The sequence below is a fragment of the Eschrichtius robustus genome, chromosome 7, assembly GCF_028021215.1.
Source record: "Eschrichtius robustus isolate mEscRob2 chromosome 7, mEscRob2.pri, whole genome shotgun sequence".
NCBI lineage: Eukaryota > Metazoa > Chordata > Mammalia > Artiodactyla > Eschrichtiidae > Eschrichtius > Eschrichtius robustus.
In genome coordinates, this window is record NC_090830.1 from 112,389,301 (window position 1) to 112,410,626 (window position 21,326).

Genomic DNA, 21,326 nt, shown 5'->3' on the forward strand with positions numbered 1-21,326 from the left:
GACTATACTACCCAAAGCAATCTACAGAGTCAATGCAATCCCTATCAAACTACCAATGGCATTTTTCACAGAACAAGAACAAAAAGTTTCAAAATTTGTATGGAAACACAAAAGACCCCGAAGAGCCAAAGCAATCTTAAGAAAGAAAAACGGAGCTGGAGGAATCAGGCTCCCGGACTTCAGACTATACTACAAAGCTACAGTAATCAAGACAGTATGGTACTGGCACAAAAACAGAAATATAGATCGATGGAACAGGATAGAAAGCCCAGAGATAACCCCACACACATATGGTCACCTATTTTTGATAAAGGAGGCAAGAATATACAATGGAGAAAAGACAGCCTCTTCAATAAGTGGTGCTGAGAAAACTGGACAGCTACATGTAAAAGAATGAAATTAGAACACTCCCTAACACCATACACAAAAATAAACTCAAAATGGATTAAAGACCTAAATCTAAGGCCAGACACTATAAAACTCTTAGAGGAAAACATAGGCAGAACACTCTATGACATAAATCACAGCAAGATCCTTTTTGACCCACCTCCTAGAGAAATGGAAATAAAAACAAAAATAAACAAATGGGACCTAATGAAACGTCAAAGCTTTTGCACAGCAAAGGAAACCATAAACAAGACAAAAAGACAACCCTCAGAATGGGAGAAAATATTTGAAATGAAGCAACTGACAAAGGATTATCTCCAAAATTTATAAGCAGCACATACAGCTCAATATCAAAAAAACAAACAACCCAATCCAAAAATGGGCAGAAGACCTAAATAGACATTTCTCCAAAGAAGATATACAGATTGCCAACAAACACATGAAAGGATGCTCAACATCATTAATCATTAGAGAAATGCAAATCAAAACTACAATGAGGTATCACCTCACACCAGTCAGAATGGCCATCATCAAAAAATCTACAAACAATAAATGCTGGAGAGGGTGTGGAGAAAAGGGAACCCTCTTGCACTGTTGGTGGGAATGTAAATTGATACTGCCACTATGGAGAACAGTATGGAGGTTCCTTACAAAACTAAAAATAGAACTACCATATGACCCAGCAATCCCACTACTGGGCATATACCCTGAGAAAACCATAATTCAAAAAGAGTCATGTACCCCAATGTTCACTGCAGCACTATTTACAATAGCCAGGACATGGAAGCAACCTAAGTGTCCATCGACAGACGAATGGATAAAGAAGACGTGGTACATATATACAAAGGAACAAAATTGGTCATTTGTAGAGATGTGGATGGATCTAGAGACTGTCATATAGAGTGAAGTAAGTCAGAAAGAGAAAAACAAATATCATATATTAACACATATATGTGGAACCTAGAAAAACGGTACAGATGAATCGGTTTGCAGGGCAGAAATAGAGACACAGATGTAGAGAACAAATGTATGGACAAGGGGGGAAAGTGGCAGAGGGGTGGTGGTGGTGGTGTGATGAATTGGGAGATTGGGTTTGACATATATACACTAATATGTATAAAATGGATAACTAATGAGAACCTGATGTATAAAAAATAAATAAAATTAAATTAAAGAGAAAAAAAAAATTCTTCCTACAAAGAAAATTCCAGGTCCCGATGCCTTAACTGGTGAATTCTATTAATCATTAAGCAAGAACTAACAGTGATTCTTCACAAACTCTTTTTAAAAATAGAGGAAGGAATACTCCTAACTTATTTTGTAAGGCAACATTACTCTAATACCAAAACCAAAGGTACCACAAGAAAACTGTGAACTAATATCCCTCATAAATACTGACATAAAAATAATCAACAAAATACTAGCAACTCAAATTCTGAAATATATATTATAAATACTATATCATGTGCTTCCCCGGTGGCACAGTGGTTAAGAATCTGCCCGACAGTGCAGGGGACACAGGTTTTGCCCTGGTCTGGGAAGATCCCACATGCTGTGGAGCAACTAAGCCCGTGCGTCACAACTACTGAGACTGCATTCTGGAGCCCGTGAGCCACAACTGCTGAGCCCACATGCCACAACTACTGAAGCCCGCAAACCTAGTACCTGTGCTCTGCAACAGGGGAAGCCAACACAATGAGAAGCCCGCACACCGCAACAAAGAGTAGCCCCCGCTCGCCGCAACTAAAGAAAGCCCGTTGCGCAGCAAAGAAGACCCAATGCAGCCCCCCAAAAATTAAATAAATAAATAAATTAATTAATTAAAATAAAATAAAATACTATATCATGATCAAGAAGGGTTTATCCCATGAATATAAGGTTGGATTAATATTTAAAAATCAGCCACCATGTTAACAGAATAAAAGAGAAAATCCATATGATCATCTCAATATATACAGAAAAAACACTGACAAAATTCAACCTTCATCATAATAAAAGCTCTCAGCGAACTCTGGATAGAAGGGAACTTCCTCAACCTAATAAAGAAATCTATGAAAACCTATAGCTAACCCATTACTTAATGATGAAAGACCAATGCCTTCTCCTGAAGATCTGTCAAGGATATTTACTCTGACCACTTCAATATTGTACTGGGGGTCCTAGCCAGTGCAATAAGGAAAGAAAAAGAAATCAAAGCCATACAGACTTGAAAGAAAGAAGTAAAACTGAATTTACTTGTACACAATATGATTGTGAGCACAGAAAATTCTAAGGACTCTAAAAAAAAAAAAATGAATTTATCAAAGTTGTGAGAAAAAAAGGTCAATTTAAAAATAATTCTATTTCTATATATTAGCAAAAAAATTGGAAATCAAGGTTTAAAAAACCATTTAGGAAAGATATCCCATGCTCTAGGATTAGAAGAATTAACACTGTTAAAATGGCTATACTACCCAAAGCAATCTACAGGTTTAATGCAACCGCTATCAAATTACCCATGACATTTTTCACAGAACTAGAACAAATAATCTTAAAATTTATATGGAACCATAAAAGACCCAGAATTGCCAAAGCAATCCTGAGGAAAAAGAACAAAGCAGGAGGCACAACCCTCCCAGACTTCAGACAATACTGCAAAGCTACAGTAATCAAACTCTTAGAAGAAAACATAGGCAGAACACTCTATGACATACAGCACAGCAAGATTCTTTTTGACCCAGCTCCCAGAGAAATGGAAATAAGAACACAAATAAACAAATGGGACCTAATGAAACTTAAAAGCTTTTGCACAGCAAAGGAAACCATAAACAAGACAAAAAGACAACCATCAGAATGGGAGAAAATATTTGCAAATGAAGCAACTGACAAAGGATTAATCTCCAAGATTTACAAGCAGCTCATGCAGCTCAATAACAAAAAAACCAACAACCCAATCCAAAAATGGGCAGAAGACCTAAATAGACATTTCTCCAAAGAAGATATACAGATGGCCTACAGACACATGAAAGAATGCTCAACATCATTAATCATTAGAGAAATGCAAATCAAAACTACAATGAGATATCATCTCACACCGGTCAGAATGGCCATCATCAAAAAATCTAGAAACAATAAATGCTGGAGAGGGTGTGGAGGAAAGGGAACACTCTTGCACTGTTGGTGGGAATGTAAATTGATACAGCCACTATGGAGAACAGTATGGAGGTTCCTGAAAAAAACTACAAATAGAACTACCATACGACCCAGCAATCCCGCTACTGGGCATATACCCTGAGAAAACCATAGGTCAAAAAGAGTCATGTACCAAAATGTTCATAGCAGCTCTATTTACAATAGCCAGGACATGGAAGCAACCTAAATGTCCATCGACAGATGAATGGATAAAGAAAATGTGGCACATATATACAATGGAATATTACTCAGCCATAAAAAGAAATGAAATGGAGGTATTTGTAATGAGGTGGATGGAGTTAGAGTCTGTCATACAGAGTGAAGTAAGTCAGAAAGAGAAAAACAAATACAGTATGCTAACACATATATACGGAATCTAAGGAAAAAAAAAAAAAAAGCTACAGTAATCAAAACAGCCTAGTATTGGCACAAAAACAGACATATGGATCAACGGAACAGAACAGAAAGCCCAGAAATAAACCCACACACATATGGTCAATTAATCTTCGACAAAGAAGGGAAGAATATACAATGGAGAAAAGACAGTCTCTTCAGCAAGTGGTGCTGGGAAAGCTGGACAGCCACATTTAAATCGATGAATTTAGAACACACCCTCACACCATACACAAAGATAAACTCAAAATGGCTCAAAGTTTTAAATATAAGACATGACACCATAAAACTCCTAGAAGAGAACACAGGCAAAACATTCTCTGACATAAATCATATCAATGTTTTCTTTAAGTCAGTCTCCCAAGGCAATAGAAATAAAAGCAAAAATAAACAAATGGGACCTAATCAAACTTATAAGCTTGTGCACAGCAAAGGAAACCATAAACAAAACAAAATGATAACCTACAGACTGGGAGAAAATATCTGCAAGCCATGTGACCAAGGGCTTAATATCCAACATATACAAACAGCTCATACAACTCAATAACAAAAAAACAAACAACTCAATCAAAAAATGGGCAGAAGACCTAAATAGACATTTCTCCAAGGAAGACATACAGATGGCCAATAGGCACATGAAAAGATGATCAACATCACTAATTATTCGAGAAATGCAAATCAAAACTACAATGAGATACCACCTCACACCGGTCAGAACGGCCATCATTAAAAAGTTTACAGGGAGTTCCCTGCAAGTCCAGTGGTTAGGACTTGGTGCTGTCACTGCCAGGGGCCCGGGTTTGATCCCTGGTCTGCGAACTAAGCTCCCGCAAGAAAAAAAAAAGTTTACAAATAACAAATGCTGGAGAGGGTGTGGAGAAAAGGGAACCCTCCTACACTGGTGGGAATGTAAACTGGTGCAGACACCATGCAGAGCAGTATGGAGGTTCCTCAGAAAACTAAAAATAGAGTTACCATATGATCCAGCAACTCCACTCCTGGGCATATAGCTGGACAAAACTATAACTCGAAAAGATACATGCATCCCAATGTTCACAGCAGCACTATTTACAGTAGCCAAGACATGGAAACAACCTAAATGTCCACTGACAGATGAGTAGATAAAGAAGATGTGGTACATATATATAATGGAATATTATCCAGCCATTAAAAAGAATGAAATAATGCCATGTGCAGCTACATGGATGGACCTAGAGATTATCATACTAAGCGAAGTAAATTAGAAAGAAAAAGACAAATACCATATGATATCACTTATATGTGGAATCTAAAATATGACACAAATGAACTTATCTACAACACAGAAACAGACTCAAAGACATAGAGAACAGACTTGTGGTTGCTGGGGGCGGACGGCTGGATTGGGAGTTTGGGATTAGCAGATGCAATCTATTATATATAGAATGGATAAACAACAAGATCCTGTTGTATAGCATGGGAAACTATATTCAGTATCCTGTAATAAACCATAATGGAAAAGAATAAAAAATACCATTTAGATAACATAAAAAATGAAATATTTATGGATAGATTGAACAAAATAGATGCAAAACAGTATGCTAAAAACTACAAAATACTGGTGAGAAAATTTTAAAGATCTAAATAAATAGGTATATTATGATCACGGATTTGAATATAATATTGTTAAAGTGTCAATTCTCCCACAAGTTGATCTATAGCGTTAATTCAATTCCAATCAAAATCTTAGCAGGCTTGGGACTTCCCTGATGGTCCAATGGTAAAGAATCCACCTTCCAATGCAGGGGATGCGGGTTCCATCCCTGGTCAGGGAACTAAGATCCCACATGCCATGGGGCAACTAAGCCCGCGTGCCACAACTACTGAGTTCGCGAGCCTCAACTAGAGAGCCCACATGCTGCAAACTACAGAGCTCACACGCCCTGGAGCCTGTGCGCCACAACTAGATAAGAGAAAACCCCCACGCCACAACTAGAGAGAAGCCCGCACACCGCAACGAAGAAGCCCACATGCTGAAACAAAAGATCCCGCATGCTGCAACTAAGACCCGACGCAGCCAAAAATAAATAAATAATAAATATTTTTAAAAAAAATCTTAGCAGCCTTTTTTTGTGTGTAGAAATGGACAAGCTAATTTTACACTTTGTATAGAAACGCAAAAGACCTCAAATATTCAAAACAACTTTTAAAAAGAGCAAAATCAGAGGACTTATATTACCTGATTTCAAGATTTACTACAGACCTATAATAAGACAGTGTAGGGCATAAATTTAGACATATATTAGACCAATGGAACAGAACTAATACTTCAGAAATAGACCGACATATGTATGGTGAATTGATTTTTTTTTTTTTTTTAAGAAATTCACGTTCTTTTATTTATTTATTTATGACTGTGTTGAGTCTTCGTTTCTGTGCAAGGGCTTTCTCTAGTTGCGGCAAGCGGGGACCACTCTTCATCGCGGTGCGCGGGCCTCTCACCATCGCGGCCTCTCTTGTTGCGGAGCACAGGCTCCAGACGCGCAGGCTCAGTAACTGTGGCTCACGGGCCCAGTTGCTCCGTGGCATGTGGGATCTTCCCAGACCAGGGCTCGAACCCGTGTCCCCTGCATTGGCAGGCAGATTCTCAACCACTGCGCCACCAGGGAAGCCCGGTGAATTGATTTTTTACAAATGTGCCAAGGTATTTCAATAGGGGAAGGAATAGTCTTTTCAACAAATGACAATGGAACAACAGGATACTGCAGGGGGTGGGGGGGTGGGCAGGAAATGGATGAACATTTACCATTACCAAACATTTTACAAAAAATTAACTTGACATGGAGCATAGAACTAAATGCAAAAGACAGAACTATAAAAGTTACGGAAGAAAATACAGGTGAGATATTTCACAACTAGGAGTAAGCAAAGATTTACTAAATAAAACACAAAAGCAAAAAGTGTTAAAAAATTAATAAATTCATCTTTATGGTATTAAAGTTGGTCTTCATTAAAATGTCTGGACTTTGAAAACACCATTAATAACTTGCAAACACAAGCAACTGACTGGGAGAAAATATTTGCAATACATATATATGACAAATGACTTGCATCCAGAATATATCAATACAAAAACTCATAAGTATTATAATAATCAAATTTTAAAAACAGGCAAATGATCAGCTGCTCAACATCATGCAAAATAAATTAACAGTAATTTTAAAAACTATGCATGCAGTATTACTAGAGCACTGCCTACCCACTAGAATGGCTAAAATTAAAAACACTCACAATTCCAAGTGTGACAAAGATATGGAGTAGTTAGAACTCTTAGTCATTGTTGGTGGGAATTAAAAATGGTACAACCACTTTTGAAAACAGTTTAGCAGTTTCTTTTTTCTTTCTTTTTAAAAACATCTTTATTGAGAGATAATTTACATACCATAAAATTCAATCATTTTAAGTGTACAATTCAATGGTTTTAGTATATTCACATAGCGGGGGCAATGATCACCATGATCTAAGTTTAGAACATTTTCATCAACTTCATAACCATTAGCAGTCATTTCCCAGCTTACTCCCCAACCCCAGCTTTAGGTAACCACCAATCTATTTTCTGTCTCTATAGATTTGCTTATTCTGGACATTTTAAATAAATGGAATCACACAACATGTGGTCTTTTGTGACTGGCTTCCTTCATTTTGCATATGTTTTCAAGAATCATCCATGTTGTAGCAGGTATCAGTACTTCATTCCTTTTTATGGCTGAATAATATTCCATTGTATGGATGTATCACATTTTGTTTACCCATTCAGTTGCTGGTTGCTTTGGTTGTTTTAGTTGTTTCTAGTTTTCGGTTATCATGAATAATGCTATTATGAATATTATTTGTATACAAGTCTTTGGGTGGACATATATTTTCATTTCTCTTCGGTAAACAGCTAGAAGTGTCACAATATGGATGAATCTCAGACACAACAGAGTTTACATGAAATTATATAAAAGACAAATCTAGGGACTTCCCTGGTGGTCCACTGGGTAGGACTCTGCGCTCCCAGTGCAAGGCACCCGGGTTTGATCCCTGGTCGAGGAACTAGATCCTGCATGCATGCCACAACTAAGAAGCCCCCATGCTGCAACTAAGAAGTCTGCATGCTGCAATGAAGATCCCACGTGCTGCAACTAAGACCCAGTGCAGCCAAAATAAATAATAAATAAAGTTTAAAAAGAAAATACAAATCTATAGTGATAGAAATTACATCAGTGGTTGCCTAGGGCTCAGATCTGCAGATAAGACTAACTGTAAAGGAGAACTTTTATGAGTGATGGAAGTAAAATGTCCTATATCTTGTGATGCTGATGATTACACAAATATGTTTTATTATATGTTAATTACATCTCAATAAAGTTAAGTAAAAAGTTAAGTCCAGTAAATCATGACTAGGCAAAAAAAAAAAAAAAAAAGTAGGGCCATGGCAGTAAACTTATGTCTTTTTTGGTCTTACCATTCCATTTTTGGTTGGGGCAAGAATGATTCAGACTGAAATATCAGTATCTATAAGCCAGGAGTTCCTAGTATTTCCACAAGGCCAAAGATTCCCCTCATTGTGCTACTCCTCCCTACCTCTCCATCCCTGGCAATCCTCCCTGACAAATTAAAGGGACTCCAGGTAGCAATCAACAGTGTTTGAAATCATTTTCAGCTGGGCAGTAGCCACATGAGGTTTTTTTAAGTGGGTGTACTGTAGCTGGATCTTTTGACAAACTCAATCATTTGCCAAGCTCAGGAACTTACAGAGCCCTACCTTTACCAAGGACATCTAATGAAAGTTCCACTTTTGCCTTTTTTATGAAACTGAGGCAAGGGTGAAAGATATGAGACGATCATGGCTCTCCTTGTGGAAACTCACTCCAAATTAGGGTTATCAGCCAACCATTTACAGATTTATAATGAGGCATTTTTTCACTAGGGTACCTACAAACCTAAACCTTCTTAGGTTTATAAAAGGCTGGGGGATGCTGCTACAAGCAGGCCAAATACACCAGCTAAGTGAGGTCTACAGGAGGGCACAGAAGCAAAGGTCTAAGCAAGAAATTAGTGATCCTGATTCTTATACTGTGAAGTCCTCAAGGGCATGTATGATTTTTGCATTTTTATATCCCCTGGCTTGGCACAGAGCAGAAACCTCTGTCCTTCTGCACAGAAAAGAAATAATCTGGGGGATGTGAAGCTGGGGCACCTATTCCTTGTCTTGCTGAACGAACCAAGGACACCCAGAAGCAGAGAATTCTTAGACAAAAGCAGGTTCTGAGAACTTCCTTGGGAGGCAAGAATTGATTCTTTTTCAGAACACTTTAGCTCAAAGTGGCTGAAAAAAAGAAAACAAGCCAACAGCACAGGAGCTAGAACAAATAGTAACCTGATAACAAACTCACAGGCCTCATTTGAGTGAGCATCCTTCCCCTCCACTAGGGGCTTACAGTGACTTTCTATCCAAGATAACGTGAATATCTCTCCAGGGCACAATCATCCAATATAATTGTTTGGAAACAAGGATCCAAAAGGTGGACACAAATCTCTTATGCTAAAAAAGATGATGCCTTTTAAAAGATAACTGTTTCCTCTATACAGCCAACTTGTATATAATATGCAGAAGATTTTTTTCCCCTTTCTATTTTCGTCTCATATACTTCAGGACCAAACTCAATTTCAGAACCAATTTTTAAAATTGATTAATTAATTAATTGGGCTGCGTTGGGTCTTCATTGCTGCGTGCAGGCTTTCTCTAGTTGCGGCGAGCAGGGGCTACTCTTCGTTGCAGTGCACGGGCTTCTAATTGCGGTGGCTTCTCTTGTGGAGCACGGGCTCTAGGCGTGCGGGCTTCAGTAGTTGTGGCACATGGGCTCAGGAGTCGTGGTTCATGGGCTCTAGAGCGCAGGCTCAGTAGTTGTAGCGTACAGGCTTAGTTGCTCCACAGCATGTGGGATCTTCCTGGACCAGCACTCGAACCCGTGTCTCCTGCATTGGCAGGCGGATTCTTAATGACTGCGCCACCAGGGAAGTCCCTTCAGAACCAATTTAAGTTGGCCAGTTCTCCAGTCCATCCATGTCTTTCAAGCCTGCTACCAAAGGGCTCTTGATTGCCCTGAAATTTATTGATCTGACAGGCTGGCTCTGCCTTTCAGAAAGGTGGACCAGATAATGAACCTCACAGTGGGTGATTCGTGAAAGGCCATCAGTTGGTTAAAGGAGTGGCGACAATGACTTTCTTTAATTTCCCTGGGTAGTTGCCCCACCTCCCCGACTTGCTTTGGTTGAAGTCCTAGAAACCCCTTGTTTCCAGGGGTGAAGCTTGTGAAGCTTTTCTTTGCACTAATTACAGATCCAACAAGCCCAGGTCCTTACCCTGCACAAGCAAGGCATGCAATCACACCAAGAGGCAGCCAAGATAATAGCGGTGGGGGAACATGATACACATGTTTACCAAATATCGCATCAGGCCTTCTCCCTCTCTATGGCTTATTGCAGGCTGGACACTCCACCCAGCTGAAACCAAGAGGCAGATCTCTGTCCTCCCTACTTGAGCTTTCTTTTCTTGGAAATATATCACATCTCAGGGAGGGAAACAGAAAACACCGTCTCTCCGACAATCTGATATGGGGTCTCTGCCTCCCTGCCAGGCCTCACTTATCTATCCCTCCTTAACAGACAAAATTCTTTAACAGAAATCACATTTGTGGGCTATCCACAGTTTCCCTTCTAGCTGGGTGGGTCATTTCTAAGACTGTAACTTCTTTTTGAGCAGGGTCACTGTGAAAGGTCAAAGTGCTGTTATGGTACTTAGCAAAAACATTTCCAATTAACACAGCTTATAACAGAGATAACAGTTTGCATAGTGACACTTCTGGCCTCCAATGTTACTATCACAGTGGCAAACCATACTCTTCCAAGCACACCTTATAGAGTTTTGAGCTACCTCCTCGGAAAAAGGTTGCAATGGAAATAAAACAGAAGTACATGAAGATCTATTTGGAAGGAAGGAGGTGGCTAAAAAACAAACTGAAGGGACTTCCCTGGTGGTTCAGTGGTAAAGAATCCACCTCCCAATGCAGGGGGCGTGGGTTCAATCCCTAGTCGGGGAACTAAGATCGCATATGCCACAGGGCAACTAAGCCTGCGTGCCACAACTACTGAGCCCATGTGCCTCAACTTGAGAGAGAAAACCCGCACGCCACAACTAGAGAGAAGCCCACGCACTGCAAGGAAAGATCCCGCATGCCGCAACTAGGACCCAACACAGCCAAATAAATAAATAAACAAACTGAAGAGTGAAGTCCTACCTGTACATCTAGTAACTGGGATAAAGGGTCCTTCTTAGCTTAAACCAAGAAAGCAAAGGCTGCTGTCTCCTGTAACCTCTTGAAAAGCTGACAACTACTGGAGTTCCTACGAGCTCCAAAGCTACTCCTCCCATGCACTGCCAATGAAGCTTCACCAACAATGAAGCCTGACTGAGGAAGACCAGAAAGTTTATGTGATGGGCATTTCAAAATTCATAGTTAATTGAAGAAAATGCTGACAGTGGCAGACATGAATAATAAGCTGAGCTCTTCACCAGTGACCTCTGCATTCATCTAGCTTGGCTGTGGGACATTAATTTTGAACCTTCATTTTCCCTTTATTTTTTTAAACAAAATGGAACTACCACTTTTGAAGATAATTAAAATTCAGCGTGCTACTTTTTTGGTTTTGACCCACATAAATATATTATCTTTAAAAGAAATAAGTACATAAGAACTTTTTAAAAATTCGTCATCTTCCTTTGGTGTGTGGAAAAGCTTTATTTCTCATAGTGACTTTTCTGACATGCTTGTATGGAATAAAGAGAATTTTCCCTCATTTATAAAGTTATCATACTGTGCCAGGAGCCTCTACTTAGGCATTTCTGCCTAACTGGCAGGCAAACTCTCCAGGTCCCTGTTCAGTACTTTCTTTCCTTAACTGAATGGGCCATTCCCAAACCAGGACCTTTCCCCACCCCTTAGGAATGAGCCCTGTTATCCCCATTCTCTCTGCTTCTCCCTGCACCTTCCTATCCTGACTTGCCTCTTCCTTCAGGATACTTGAGAAACTCCAGTTGTCTCACGTGCTTCGGCCAATGAAAAGCTCAGACTTTGGTGTCAGACTGACCTACGTTCACACTATGGCTTTACCACTAACAGCTGTGTGATCTTGAACAAATTACTTAGTCTCTTTAGCATCGTCATCTATAAAATGAGGATAACTGTACCTACCTCAAACAACTGATTAAAGAATTAATTACATAACCTAAGTAAAAGTGCCTAGCTCAGAAACTCCTAGTTGTTCCTTTCCTTTTATCTATTTGTGTCCTTTTTTAAATCCAAGATACTTTCTTCCCTATTCAGAGGAGCTAAAATCCAGCTTGCTCCCCTGTCTCTGGTAGTGCAGCTTACCTCTTGGTCCAAGTAAGAGAGTGGACATCCTAACAGCACATAATCAGCTGACCTTCTCAAGTGGACCTTCTCAAGATGCCCTATGTAACATAAAGTTGATTTCCAAGGTTTAGCAGCTTGTAGGAAAATCCCTCTGCCTCTGACTTTGTGTCTTTCGGCTCTGGTGAATCCAATGAACAAATTAACTCATATCAAACTTTTTCCTGCCAAATAGGTCAATTGAAATGTCAGAATCTAAACAAAGACACCAAGAGAGGAAGGGTCAGACAGCCAATGCTTGTGTCACATGCTCGTACTAAGAGTTCCCACAGCAACCATCACTCACGGTTATAGAGAGGCAGTGCAAAACTACAGGCTGTTGTACAAAAACACAATGCCAAGTACGGGAAACTGAGTTATGGCTATCGTGAGAGTCTTAAATCTTAGCTCACCAGCATATGTCTCTGCCAAGGCCCTGTTTTAAGATGAGAAAACATCACAGGGGCTCTCAGAATGGGCTGCTCAGAGGACTCGATTGCCCTGTGAGGCAATACAGGTGGCTCCACGGGGAAAGTGACCCACACTCACCTCCTGCTCAGAAAGCCCCGCCTCACAGCTTTACAGCCCCCTTCTCCCAGTCTTCCTCAACAACCAGTGGTATGCTGGAGCTGACTTCCTCAACAACCAGTGGTATGCTGGAGCTGACTTACACATGCTTGGCCTGTGAGAGATGATTGTTAAATTTTCAAGCACTGTGAGAGCCACTTGGCTTCACTTTGGTAGCCATGGTGGGAGCATTCACCCTCAGCACTACAAATCAGCCCCCTCCAACCACTCACCCCCCTACCAGTTGTTAAACATTTACTAGCACCCCAAGGGCCAAGAACTCTAAAGTTGAAGTACCAGGCTCCATTTTCCTCATAAGCCCTGAAGCTTTTAGGATATCTCCCCAAGATCTTTCTGTGCTTCCTCTCCTAGATGTTCACAAGTAACGGGTGCCACCCAGACACCCTAACAATGTTTGCCCCACAAACTAGGGCTCTCCTCTTATTAGCAGTATCTCACTGTTCTCTGGGAAAATAAAGTTAGGTTTCGTTAGGATCTTTAAACACCCAGCAGTTATTTATAGTGGCTATTATCTTAGGATCAGGAGAAAAGCAAAAAGGGTTAGAAAGGTGACTAATAAATGAAAATAAATACTCAGCTTCCAATGCAACTTTCACTCAATCAGATGTGAAGCATTTTTTGTTTCCCTAATTGACTTTAACCTATTCTTACAAATGAATGATTCTCTGTTTCACCATAATACTTTCGAAGATACCTCTTATAACATACGACATTATACAGGGCCTCCTCTGAATCCAAAATCCAAAGCCTTAGTGAGAGTGGAGACTTGAAGAAATAATGGGAGGCATCTGGTGACATTGTCCTACAGTGCTGTGACACATGGGGGTGCCAGCAGACCACCTTTGTGATCTTCCCGGAAAATTCCTAAATTTCTATGAAAAATTTTTAGCAAGCCCCTGGGCCACTTGGTTTAAAGGAATACCAGCTTCAAGATAGGTTTGCTCATGCTTAGAAACAGAAAGTAGAATGGTAGTTGCCAGGGGCAAGGTGGAGGGCAGGGAAAGAGGAGTTGTTCAATACACAGAGTTTCAGTTTTTGGTTTTTTTAAAAATTTATTTATTTATTTATTTATTTATTTTTGGCTGCGTTGGGTCTTCGTTGCTGCACACAGGTTTTCTCTAGTTGCAGTGAGTGGGGGCTAATCTTTGTTGCGGTGCGTGGGCTTCTCATTGCGGTGGCTTCTCTTGTTGAGTAGCACAGGCTCTAGGCGTGCAGGCTTCAGTAGTTGCGGCACATGGGCTCAGTAGCTGTGGCTCACGAACTCTAGAACATAGGCTCAGTAGTTCTGGTGTATGGGCTTACTTGCTCCGTGGCATGTGGGATCTTCCCAGTCCAGGGCTCAAACCCATGATAAATTGCACAACAATGTATATATTAACACTACTGTAGTGTACACTTAAGAATGGTTAAGATGATAAATTTTGTTATGTGTTTTTTACCAGGAAGAAAAAAAGAGAGAGATAGGTTTGCTCAGTAGGTCTAATCATATGCCTAGTAGCACTGAGGCTGGTTCATACTAGGCCTTTGAGATGAATGCTTGTGAACTGAATCAAAGGCAGTACAATTAGGACAGGGATGAGAGTCAGTGCACTAGGGTTTATGGAAGATGTGCTAACAAGTTAAATGACTGAATCATATTTCTAAGGCATCCAGCCCCTGGGTGCCCTGGGACCCAAGGACAAGGCATAGAAACTCTGGGACTCTTCTCCACTCTTTCTGTCCTTTTCAGGTCCTGGCTTTGAGTCCATTTTACAATCCGTGCCTCTCCATTTATCCAGTTCCTATCCTTCCTCTTTCAAGGCCCAACTCACTTCTTCTCTCTTCCACATGGCCTTTCCTGACCACCACAACCTGCAGAGATCTTTCTCCAACAGGAACGCACAGATCCTATTGCTAGTACTGGCCGGCTATTGATAATAAATTGCCTTAAGCCATCTTCTGCACTTACTCCATCGTTTGAGAACAAAGGCCCTTTATCATACCTCTGTATCCCTCAAATGCCTGGCTCAATCTAAAGCACAAAGCACTAAATGCTAAAATACTGATAGCTGAATGAAGGCTGAAGAAAGTAAAAGTGGGCCATTTACTTGTTTTCCAATGGGATATTTCAAAGGCACAAAATTGGTCATGAGGGTGACTGAAAGCTTAAGGAATCAGGTGCTCAGGGAAGGTTTTGACTCGAATCCTAAATTGTCACTATGTACTCTAGATATTCAGGGCTCTAGAGAATCTTCTGTAAAGTTCTGCTATGAATCCCTCTTTTGCCTATAAGGAAGTTAGAACTGATATAAATCAATGTCATAGCATTTGCAAACCAAAACAAATAGTGAATAGTCTAAAAGGTGCTTAAGATCTTCAATGGGCATTTTCAAAGGTCTGATGGCTTTGGGGGCAAGGAAAGTATGAGGTACTATTCAAGGCACCTAAGCCAGTGATTCTTTAAAAAAAATTGTGTGTTGAAGGGGTCAAAGGCTGACTGAGACTTTCAAGAAAGATGGACCCTCTTCAAGAAAAAAAAAAAAGGACATATGCATAATTTTACACAATTTCAGAGTGTGCAGTAATTTTCTAAAGCCTATTCTTGGACTTTGGGTTAAAAACCTGTGAGCTAGTATTCCAAAAAATTTCATGACAGATCTCTTGAGTGTAGACCCAATTCTAGTAAGATGTAGCCAGTAATAAAAAAGTCTTTTTCCTAATTTGAAAAGCAGGAATAAAGGACAGGGAGTATATAAGAGTTTAGGGTAGGACAGGATAGGGAGGAGAACTCCCTGAAGAGCTCTTCTATTTTAACATACTTATCTGCAGGGAGCATTGCATCATCAAGACAGTATATCCTCAAAGCATCCAAACCCAAGATTTAGTCTGGGGTCTAGAGTTTCTCTTTAATACCTTCCTTCCACATTTATTTAGTAGAAACAAAAGGTTGCTGGGATTTATCTATGAAAATGCCACAGGTTGTGTGACTCAGCTATCCTCGTGAGAGAATAAAAATCAGGGTGCGTGTCACTGGTAGGGATAGGGGCATAACAAATGATTCTACCAGCTAGGGACAGATGCTTATCAACAAGCTGTACTGAGAAGAGAAAGGAGCTAAATCTCAGCTGAGGGTGGGCAAGGGGCCTGAAGGACAATTTTTATAAGATGTACTAAAGACAAGCAAACCCAGTAGGGAATAAACTGGGAGTAGTTTCACAGTTCTTGGAAAAGCAAGTTGTACCTTCTCCATAAACTTTATTCTAAAGATATGTGAAATACAAAAAGCGGTCAAAGCGCCCTTACTAAACACCATATACAAAAATTAATTCAAAATAGGTCAAAGACCTAAATGTAAGAGCTAAAACTATACAACTCTTAGAAGAAAACATAGGGGAAAAGTTTCATGACATTGGATTTAGCAATGATGACACCAGAAGTACAGGCAACCAAAGAACAGACAAACAGGACTTCATCAAAATTGAAAACTTGTGCATCAAGGGACACTGTCAACATAGTAAAAAGGCAATCCACAGAATGGGAGAAAATATTTGCAAATCACATGTCTGATGAAGGATAAATATCTAGAATATATAAAGAATTCCTAAAACTCAACAACAAAAATCCAAACAACCCAATTAAAAAATGGGCAAGGGGCTTCAAGAGACATTTCTCCAAAGAAGATAAATGAATGGCCAATAAACACATAAAAAGATGCTCACCATTAATAATGATTAGGGAAATAAAAATCAGAACTATAATGAGATACTACTTCACCCCCATTAGGATAGCTATTATAAAAAAAATCAACCAGTGTTGACAAGGATGTGGAAAAATTGGAAAGTAAAATGGTGCAGCCACTGTGGGAAACACTATGATGGCTTCTCAAAAAATTAAACATAGAATTAACTACCATTTGATCCAGCAGTCCCACCTCTGGGTATATACACAAAAGAACTGAAAGCAGGGACTCAAAACACCAACGTTCACAGCAGCATTCTTCACAATAGCCAAAAGGTGGAAACAACCCAAATATCCATCGATGGTTAGAAGGATAAACAAAATGTGCTATATACATACAATGGAATATTATTCAGCTTTGAAAGGAATGAAATTCTGATACATGCTACAACATGGACAAACCTTGAAGACATTTTGCTAAGAGAAATAAACCATATACAAAAGGACAAATATTGTATGATTCCACTTTCTGTGAGACCCCTAGAATAGTCAGACACATAGAGACAAATAGTAGAATAGTGGTTACCAGGGGCTGGGGGTACAGGAAATGAGGAGTCACTGTTTACTGGGTTTAGGGTTTCAGCATGGAATGATGAAAAAGTTCTGGAGGTGGATAGTAGTGATGGTTGCACAACAATGTGAATGCACTTAATGCCGTTGAACTGTACATTTAAAAATTATTCAAATGGTAAATTTTATGCAGATTTTACCACAAACACACAAAAGGAGTCAAAATGAGCAAGCTTCACAATCAACTCCAGACAAATATGACACCTGTGTATACAATATAAAAATGCACGCAGTTTATTACACTAGAAAATGAATGACCATTCAGTCACACTGAGGGTATTAACTGATTAAAAAGCTTTGCCCTCCATGAAGCCAATGAGAAGTAATAAAAAATGTCATCTATCTTCTGGACATCTGAAAAGAAACTCCAGTGTGCGAGATTGGGCTTTGTTTATTAAGCAATAATGGATTTACAAACATCATCTTGAAATGCCTCAAACACACACTAGAATGTGTCTGGGGGTTGCCAGAACTAAACCTCTTGCCAGAAGAAAATGGCAGCCTAGGCAGGCAGATCTAGCAAAGAGCCCTCTCTTGTCTGCTATCTTACTAAGTGCTATAAATCCCAGTTAACGCCTATCCACGGTCTTTAGGTTTTACTTTAGGAGTACTTTAGAATCTACTTGGGGATTAAGTTCCTGATTTTTTCTTTCTACTTAGTTTGCTGCTAACAACTGCAGGCCCTATTTTTCTTTTTCTTTCTTTTTTTTTTTTTTTTGGCCAAGTGGCATGTGGGATCTTAGTTCTCCCACCAGGGACTGAACCCAAGCCCCCTGAATTGGAAGCGCGGAGTCTTAACCACTGGACCACCAGGCTCTATTGCATCCCAAAGCCAGTTCTTTGAGAAGCTGTGAATACACTTAACATTAGTGACATTAGCATTAATGTTCATAACTGAGGGGAGAGAAGTGCTCCAACACATGTTGGAGATTAACAAGGAGTCAAAATACTTTTAATCTGATATGCTGAGAATAAAACCAAGTGCACCATGCTGTCATTTATTGCCCTTCAGAGTCATTTAGGGAAGAGAAGCAACAACTATTTTGAGGGCAGTTTTGAAAAGGGTCCCAGAATAGTTATCACCCTTCCCCCGCTACCCAAGTGAAAAGAGTTGTTAAGAGAGGTAATGAATATACAAAAACTCCATGAGAGCAAGGACTACACTTAGATTATTCACCACTGATCCCTACTACCCAGGACCACACTTTGTATACAGCAGGCATGCAATTACTTACTGACTAAGAAAAGAAGTCTTTGAGAGCGCTATCCCTTCCTCATTCTCAAATAGGGCTGTGTACTCTCCCACTCTATAAAAGTCGCCTCATCTCTGGCTTGTGGACTCTTACTGAGAGTCACTTTCATCACTTCATTTAACTTTGAAAGAAGTTGGAGAAGGGTGAGGACACGTGCTTGCTAATCATCCTTTTCCAGATTGCCTCATGCGCCAGAATGGATTTTTATTATTGGTCTGTGGCTGCTACTGCTGTAGGAAGATTTCTGCCTGACCTTCCCAAGCTGCTGGGGGATGAATACTGCACGTGGCTGACTGGGAAAATGTGTCTTCCTTTTTTTTTTTTTTAAAGCTTTTAGACTAACCAGAACTCACTGTGGTAAGAAAGTCACCCTTTCTTTCACTATACAAAACTCAAGATGTTGAATTCTTTTGCATAAAAATGATATAATAAAACTGATCTGAACTGGTCCAACAAGAAAAAGGTAGGATCTTGAAGCACCTCACAGAGAGCAGTGGCATCAAAGTCCTATACAGGACTTAGGACTACTCCATAGGCAGAAGAGGAAAAAAGAAAATGAAAGCCATTTATCAAAGCGGTTTAAATAAGAGGATGGATTCTCACAGCTGGCCTCACAAAAGAGAACAAATATGTCAAGGGGAATAACTGATAGACTAATTGAGTCCTATCCATCTGGCTGAGGAAAGAGCCACTGGTGGGAATACTGAGAAGCTGTCTGTTAGGCAAAAGGCTTGCTTGGTGCCTCATTTGGCGAGCGGAACAGCTTTTAGGAACACTGAACACACGATCACACAACAGCTGGCTGGCTGGCCCTGCCAGCAAGAGGCTCAATGGCAAAAAAAGGGAGCGCAGAGCATAGGTGTTTTTTTTTTAAATTGGCTTGGAGCCTATATCTGGACTCTCACCTCATGAATACCCAGGCCCTCCAACTTGGGAGTAGGGTGGGAAGGAAGGAAGATTGTGTGAATACATGTCTCATTTTGTGCTTTTAAAAACAGAACTCAAGAGTCTCATTCTGAAACATCAAGTTCAATACCATGCCATGCTAAAGCCCCATCTGTAATTTTATATAATGCAGGGCCGAGTACAGGCATTTTGGGAGAAGAGGAAATCAGGCCAGACTCAAGGAAAACAAACACACACTATCTGCATCTCCAACTTGGTCCATACCGCAGAAAAACCTGCCCCGAAATAACTGCTCAAGGCAAATTAGAACTCAGTTACTAAGGAAAATCTGCCCCAAGGAGGGCTCATGTTTTAAGGAGCCAAACAGCATCAAATTAAGCTGAACTCAGGGTTTTTCTAATTGGCAGTTTCAACCATTGCTAAGTTTTCATTTCTTATTTTCAAAAGTCAAAATGACTCTGCCTAAAATTAAAAGAAGAAATGCCATATCACCCACTCTAAAATAAAAATTCACCGAAATTTCACCTACATATCCTCTACATAATTAAGCAAACCCTTCATATGGCACAAAAACAGAAGCCATCATTCTATTTAAAGTACTATCAACAAATCCCTTACTAATTCCTCTTAGCAGCCTAGCTCTTGCCACTCCCATTAGAAGCTCAGTCACAGAATCCCTCTGCCATCAGAGAGGGCTTGATGCTAGCCACGAACTAGGGTCACAATGAGGAAAGTAGTGGCTTACCTGCTCCTCCGACAGTTGGGATATGTGATTCACAGCAGCGTAGGATTCAATTTTGGGGTTAAAGTGGTTGATGATGGCTCTGAAACAAAGAATTAACATTAATATAGCACCAGATGGAATAAGAGGATAAATGAGTTAAAAACAAGTATCAACTACCTTCTGGTTTAGAGTATGAGAGCATGGGAGTAACTGTCAGAGAGTAACTGTCCTCTTAGGAACATGAGGTCACACGGGGTGAACTGATTACTTTAAAATGGGAAGGGTTTAATAATTTATTAGACAGAGAACAGAATGAAGCATCTCTGCTCTGCAAATGAACTAGGGAAAAACCTCACAACCAAACAAAAAACAAAACCAAGCATCCTTTCAACAAGAAACAGGACCTGGGGGGCTGTCCACTAGGGGGCCCTAGTGTTTCAGTCAGAAAGAAAAGTAGTTGTTTGCTCTGCTTTTACTTGGGAGAACAGGGCATTCAGTAACACATAGGCTAAATACAGTCTCTGAAGAAGCTAAGCTTTATCAAAGCCTTCAACCAATCATCATATTTGTTAGTTAATATTTCAAACCAAAATTTTATTTCCAGCCATTCAAACCAAAATCTGAGCATTGTTTTCAAACACTCCCTTCTCCACCACTCTGTCACATTCAAGGTCACCAAGTCTTATCAAATCTACCTTTTAAAAACCTCTGAAATCTGAAATAAATTTCCCTGAAACAAATGTCTTAGTATAGGTCTTTGTCATTTCTTGTCTGGTACAGCAGAAAAAGCACAGGTTTTAGACCAGAGGTTAGCATGGGTCCATAGTGATATAAAAGTGATTAAAGAAATGTGGAGAACAGACAAATCTTTCTAACAGAACAATTTCAAATAACATGTGTAGATACTCTCCTCCTTAGGAGGTGGAGTTTAATTCCCATTCCCACTGAGAGTAGGCTAGACTTATTTCCAAAGAATAGAGTAGCGAAAGGGAAAAATAGTATCTTGACAGTAAAGAATCCTGGCGAATACTACCTTAACCAAGCGATGAAGGTGAATATCACCAGTGATGTCATGTGGCTGTCATGTAACGCCTGGTATGATCTGATGAGAAGGGCACTTCGCCTCTGTTGTATACTTTCAAA

The 21,326-nt window shown here is 39.9% G+C and overlaps 1 protein-coding gene across 4 annotated transcripts in view; it reads right to left on the reverse strand.

The window, feature by feature from the left end:
- ARMH3 (armadillo like helical domain containing 3) overlaps positions 1-21,326 on the reverse strand; it is a 179,434-nt gene that overhangs the window by 12,075 nt on the left and 146,033 nt on the right. For all 4 annotated transcript variants that reach the window (XM_068548430.1, XM_068548429.1, XM_068548428.1 and 1 more), the window contains one exon: positions 20,205-20,283. In XM_068548430.1, the coding sequence (XP_068404531.1) occupies positions 20,205-20,283 (79 nt within the window). The remainder of the gene's footprint in view (positions 1-20,204; positions 20,284-21,326) is intronic.